The following is a 6,463-nucleotide window of genomic DNA, read 5'->3' as shown; positions in this document are numbered from 1 at the left end:
CAGTCTTCTCAATGGAAAAATGGGCATCTACTTCACAGGGTTATGGTGAGGATCAAATGAGAGAGGTGCTTAATAAATGCACTTGTCCTTTCACATCGTGACTGATTTTTTTATATCTCAGTTGGCATAAGAAAACATTTTGGGGGGGGAGGTGAAGCAGTCGGGGTTAAGTGACTTGTCCAGGGTCATGCAGCTAGTAAGTGTCAAGTGTCTGAATCTGGATTTGAACTCAGGTCCTCTGGACTCCAGGGTTGTTGTTATATCCACTGTGCCATCTAGCTGCCCAGCATAAGAAATTAAATGGGAATTTGGGGGGGAGGGATTTTGCAGAAGCAGCAAATAGCATGTGAAGGTCAGCAAATAACACAGTGCCTTTGACCAAATACTTAACCCAGATATTAAAATAAGGTACTGTAAACACCCCATAAAAGAAAAAGATAAAATTTGGACTTCTTCTCTGGTACAAAGGGAAGGCCAAAAATTTTAATGTGAATTTTCCATATTGCAAGGGCACTGCACCCCTAGTCCCTGCGATGTGGAAGGGATAACTGCGCTTGTTTCATTCCTTCCATAGACCAAGCCTGTGCTGTGTTTAAGGTCCACTAATGTACCCTTCGATTATCTTTCTCCCAACCCTAGTCTCATTGCTTCTATGAATGTTTAATAGGTTTTACAAAGTCTCTTAATAATTGGTAAAGAATGACTTAATAATTGGGGAAGGATTTTAAGAAGTGCACACTGATATTATTGACACCGATCTGGCCATGTCAGACCCTTGCTCTATGAGCCCCTGTAGTTTCCTGTTGCCTCTAGAATCAAATATAGAGTCCTCTGTTTGGAATTTGAAATTTTTCTAAACCTGGCCCTTTCCTATAGTTCTGGTCTTCTTACATCTAGTGGAAGTGACGTATTTGCAGTTACTCAAATTGGACACTCCATCTCTCTTGGCAGTGGCTGTCCCTAAACCTCGAATGCTCTGACCTCCCCCATCTCTTATCTCTTAGCTTCTCCGTCTTCCTTTAAGACTTCACCACTGGGGGCAGCTAGGGGGGACAGTGGATAAAGCACCGGCCCTAGATTCAGGAGGACCTGAGTTCAAATGTGACCACAGACACTTGACATGTCTTAGCTGTGTGACCCTGAGCAAGTCATTTGACCGTCATCGCCCCACAAAAAAAAAAGACTTCACCACCACTACCACCACCCTTGTTGCTAATACTATCTTTTCTCAGATTTCCTTAGTCTACTCTGAATGTATCTTGATGTACCTTGTTTATTTACATGTTTTCTCCTCCGTTAGAATGTAAGTTCCATGAGGGAAGGAACTTTTAAAAAAACTCTCTTTGTATTCCCAGAGCTTATCACAGTTTGTGACAATAGTAAGTGCCAAATGAGAGGTTGCTGACATTGATTGGCCTTAGTTGCTAAATGTTAGGAAACAGGCAGAGAGCCTGGTCAACTCTCTAACCCTTAGAATTAGTGCCCACAAACCAGGAACAAAGAGCAAAGACATTTCCCTCGTCTACTTTTTTTTCCTTTGCCTTTTGTACCCAAATAACTCTGCTTCCTCACTTGATGTGGGATACTGTTACTGAGCTGTCTCCCAGGTTTATCTCATCTGATCTGCCTTGCATTGCCCTCCCATGAATCATAGATTTACAGAAGAGGAAGGAAGAGACAGACCTTAGAAGTTATCTAGTCTGATCCTCTCATTTTAGAGATGAAGAAACTGAGACCAAGAGATATTTAAATAGCTGTCCAAGATCACAAAGGTATATGTTGTTGCGCAGTCACGTCCAACTCTTCATGCGTCCATTTGGAGTTTTCTTGACAAAGATACTAGAGTGGTTTGCCATTTCCTTCTCCAAATCATTTGCAGGTGAGGAAACTGAGGCAAATGGGGTTAAGTGATTTACCCAGGGTCACACAGTTAATAAGTGTCTGAGGCTAGATTTGAATTTAGGAAAATGAATCTTTCTGACTTCAGGCCTGGCACTCTATCTACTTCACCACTTAGCTGCCTCAGTTAGTGACAGAGCTATTATTCAAACCTAGACCCTCCAACTACAAATACAGAATCATTCCCACTACCACCTAGAAAAACCTTCAATAAACTATCCAAGAAAAAAAAAAGTTTGTTTTACCTCATTCTCCTAGGACTTTTGGTCCTAGGAGACTTAATCATGGTTCTCCGTTGACGATTCTAAATATAGACACAAACCCCATAACCTGTTTTTTAATTGGGCACAATTCCAAGAAGGTGGTAGTCAAAGATGTTTAAACTAGTACCATGAACACATTTTCCCCTCAGAATCAGCCTTTTTTTTAGTTTTTTTTCCTTTTTAAAATTTTATATGAATAGAATTTTATTTTCCAAAATATATGTAAAAACAGAATTTTAACATCAATTTTTTTAAAACTTTGTGTTCCAAGGGGCGGCTAGGTGGCACAGTGGATAAAGCACCGGCCCTGGATTCAGGAGTACCTGAGTTCAAATCCGGCCTCAGACACTTGACACTTACTAGCTGTGTGACCCTGGGCAAGTTACTTAACCCCCATTGCCCCACCAAAAAAACCCAAAAACAAAACAAAACAAAAAAAACTTTGTGTTCCAATTTCTCTTCCCCCCTCCATTCCCACCCCTCACCCATAAGAACTCAAGCAATTCAAAATAAGTTATATATGAGTAGTCATGGAAAAATTCCCATATTAGCTAGTTGTGACAGAAAACAGTGAAAAAAAAAAACCCCAAACTTCAGATTAAGGAATTGTCAAAGAGGAAAAGAAAAAAAATTTTAATGTATTTCCATCTGTTTTCAGATACTATCAGTTCTTTCTCTGCAGATGGGCTGCAATCTTCATAAGTCCTTCAGGGTTATATTGGATCATTGCCTTGCTGAAAATAACAACATGCTTCCCAGCAGATCATCTCCCACTATTGCTGTTATTTTGTATACAGTACATTTCACTCTGCTTCAGTTCATTTAGGTCTTTCCAGGTTTTTCTGATAGTATCCTGTTCATCATAACCTGTATATAGTACCTTAAGCTTGACAGAGAATTTTCTTCATAAAAGCCCAGCAAAGTAGATACCATACGTTTTGCCATTATAATCAATCATCATAACTATTTCCCTCCATCCCACTCCCTTCCCATGACATTTACTCTATCTTCTTTTTACCTATTCCTCCTCAAAAGTGTTTTACTTCTGACTATCCTCTCCCTCTCTCTGCACTCCCTTTTTTCACCCTTTCTTCCTTATCCTCTTCCCCTCCTATTTTCCTACAGGGTTAAATAGATTACTCTTCCCAATCGGGTATGAAATCTATTCCCTCCATGAGCCCACTCCAATGAGATCAGGGACCCTGAGCTAATTCTGTGTTCTAAATTTTTCTTCCTCCCTCCCTCCCTCCTCAACCCTCCCTATGAGATCAAGCAATTCAATATGTCATACTGCTACAGTCATGCAGAACATCTTCATCTTCCTTGAAAGTGTTTTGCTTTTTACTGCTCTCTCCCCCAATCTGCCCTTTTCTCTTTCCCTTCTCCCCTCCCACTTTTCTCCCCCACCCAGGGCAAAAATATATTACTATACCTAACTTGAGTATGTATGTTAGTCCTTCTTTGAGCCAATTCTGATGATATTAAGGTTCACTCACTCCCCAACTCCTTCTCCCTCTTCTACTCTTCTCCATAAGCTTTTTTCTTGTTTCCTTCATGTGAACTACCTTTCCCCAGACCATCTCTCCCCTTCTCCCTCCCCCAGTTTATTCCTCCTACACCTCAACCCTATTTTAATGATGTCATCATGGATTAGTTAGGTGGCACAGTGGACAACGCACCAGCCCTGGACCCAGGAGGTCCCAAGCCCAAATCCAGACCCAGACATAAGACACCCCTCCCCGTCTGCCCTACAAAGAACAAAACATAAATGCTTTACAGATATCATCCCTTCATATTCAGTTCAGACCTGTGTCTTCTGTGAGTTTCTTACTGAGACAGTTCTTATGATTTCAAATTATTATCTTCCCATGTAGGAATGTAAATGGTTTGATCTTTTAATATCCCTCATGAAGTCTTTTTCCTGTTTCTCTTTTTATGCTTCTCCTGGGTCTTGTATTTGAAAGTCAGATTTTCTATTCAGTTCAGGTCTTTTCATCACAAATGCTTGAAAGATCTCTTTCTCATTGAAATTCCATTTTTGCCTTTGAAAGATTATACTCAGTTTTGCTGCGTATGTGAGTTTTGGCTGTAGTCCCAGTTCCTTTGCCCTCTGGAATATCATATTCCATGCCCTTCGGTCCTTTAATGTAGAAGCTGCTAGATCTTGTGCTATCCTGACTGGGGCTCTACAGTACTTGAATTCTTTCTTTTTGGCAGCTTGCGATACTTTCTCCTTGACCTGAAAGCTCTGGAATTTGACTATAATATTCCTGGAGGTTTTCCTTTTGGGATCTCTTTCAGGAGGTGATTGGTGGATTCTTTTAATTTCTATTTTAGCTTCTGCTTCTAGAATATCTGGGCAATTTTCCCTCACAATCTCTTGGAGGATGGTGTCTAAGCTTTTGTTTTGGTCATGGTTTTCAGGTAGTCCAATGATTTTCAAATTATCTTTCCTAGATTTATTTTCTAGGTGAGCTGTTTTTCCAAGGAGATATTTCACATTGCCCTCTATTTTCTCATTCAGTTGGATTTGCTTTATTGTGTCTTGGTTTCTCATAAGGTAACTAGCTCCCATTTGTTCAATCCTAAATTTTAGGCAGTTATTTTCATAAGACAGTTTTTTAATCTCCTTTTCCATTTGACTTTTCAAACTCTTGACTTTTTTCTTATGACTCTCCTGCATTGCTCTCGTTTCCCTTTCCATTCTTTCCTCCTTTTCTCTACATCTTCTTTCTATGTCTCCTACTTTCTCTTCAAAGTCCCTTTTGAGAGCTTCCATGGCCTGAGACCAGTTCATATTTTTTTTGGAAGCTTTGGAAATTGGAGCTTTGACCCTGTTATTATCTTCTTCTTCTTCTGAGGTTTTATTGTGGTCTACCTTACCCCCAAAGAAGTTTTCGATGGTCTTCTGCTTTCTCTGCCTACTCATCCTGGCTTACTATTTCTTGGCTTTTAACTCCTTCTTAAAGGGTGGCGCTGCTTCCAGGACACACTGTTCAAGCTACAGCATGGCCTGGGGGGTGGTTGGGCTTCTTCTCAGCCTGCCTGGCCTTGTTTTCATTTGACTTTAAACTCTCCACTGGGGGAGTGGGGGTGGGGTGTGCTGCTTCTCGGCTCTGCTCCTGTTCTCAGCTTCAGAGGGTCCCAGGTGTTTTGGTGTGAGGGAGGGCAGGTTTTAATCTCACCTGGCCTGTTCTCAGGTCTGGGGATAGCCTCAGGCCTACTTACTAAGCAACCAACCAGCAAAGCTTTCTGTGGTGTGGTTTTAGCTTCTGATGAGTCTGCCTGCTCCCCTCCCCAACCTGGGCCTTCAGCCGCTCAGGATTTCTTCCTGGTTGCCTGCTGGGGTGGGACAGTTGAATCCTCCCCCCCCCCCCAGTCCACTGGTATCCCTGCACTAACCACCCCCGCCCCCGCACTTGGTTCCAGAAGATGCTGGTGCTGCAGCCGATTCAGAGGCAGTGGGGCAAATTCCTCTGGAGGGTGTCTGGTGTGTCGGCCCGATTGCGGGGTTAGGCTTTATTTGTGGCCCAGCAAGAACCCCTGAAATCTATCTATAGCTGTAGAAAACTGTCAGCCCAAATTTTTGTGTATTTTTCTGCCCCAAGCGTTCTTTTATTGCTATTTTTGGGGTGATTGTATCAGGAGCCCTCTGTTTAATGTCTTTCCTCTGCCATCTTGGCTCTGCCCCCCTCAGAATCAGCCTTTTTTTTGTTTTTTTTGTTTTTTGTTTTGTTTTTTTTTACTTTTTTGATTCAGGGCATTTATTTTAACAAACAGTTGACTCCTCAAGATGAACTAGATGCTGCAACAGCTGCTCTCTTGGGTTTAGGTGTTGTTCCTTCACGGAATCCATTCCTGAATCGGCGGTAGACAATTTTTAGGTGCCTCATTCGACCAGTACCAGCAGTGTTGCGTCGCTTAGCCTTTGCACTCCAATTATACTTTCTCTTGCATTTGGCAGGATACCCGCATTTACTGCAGGTTGACTTCTGAAGATGGTACGCCTTAGAGCCACAGCGACGGCACAAAGTGTGCGTCTTATTCCGGCGCTTACCAAACGAAGATGTTCCCTTCGTCATCTTCCTCCTGCCGCCGGGACCAAAGAGAACCAGAATCAGCCTTTTTTTTTAAGCCCCATTTGTTTAAAAATAAAAAATTTCTTTTTTCTTATAGAACATTAAAGGACTTTAGAGATTAATAAAGGAATATTCATTTATTAAGCACTCTGTATGTCAGTCTTTGAGTTAATCACTGGGAATACAAATAAAAAGTGATCTAGGGGCAGCTAGGTGGCACAG

General features: G+C 41.8%; 1 protein-coding gene across 1 annotated transcript; it reads right to left on the bottom strand.

Annotated features, from left to right (window-relative positions):
- Positions 1–5,889: 5,889 nt before the first annotated feature.
- Positions 5,890–6,263, bottom strand: LOC122735744 (60S ribosomal protein L37-like). Its single transcript, XM_043977493.1, has one exon. It carries the CDS (start codon positions 6,242–6,244, stop codon positions 5,951–5,953), a length of 294 nt encoding a protein of 97 aa, XP_043833428.1. The 5' UTR covers positions 6,245–6,263; the 3' UTR covers positions 5,890–5,950.
- Between the last annotated feature and the right edge of the window lie 200 nt (positions 6,264–6,463).

Source organism: Dromiciops gliroides, chromosome 1, assembly GCF_019393635.1.
Source record: "Dromiciops gliroides isolate mDroGli1 chromosome 1, mDroGli1.pri, whole genome shotgun sequence".
Taxonomy (NCBI): Eukaryota; Metazoa; Chordata; class Mammalia; order Microbiotheria; family Microbiotheriidae; genus Dromiciops; species Dromiciops gliroides.
Note: the sequence above shows the minus strand (reverse complement) of the source record. Positions and strands in the feature narration are given on the sequence as shown.

Coding starts and splice junctions, on each gene's coding strand:
- LOC122735744 (XM_043977493.1), bottom strand. CDS start 6,244: ATGACGAAGGGAACATCTTCGTTTGGTAAGCGCCGGAATAAGACGCAC.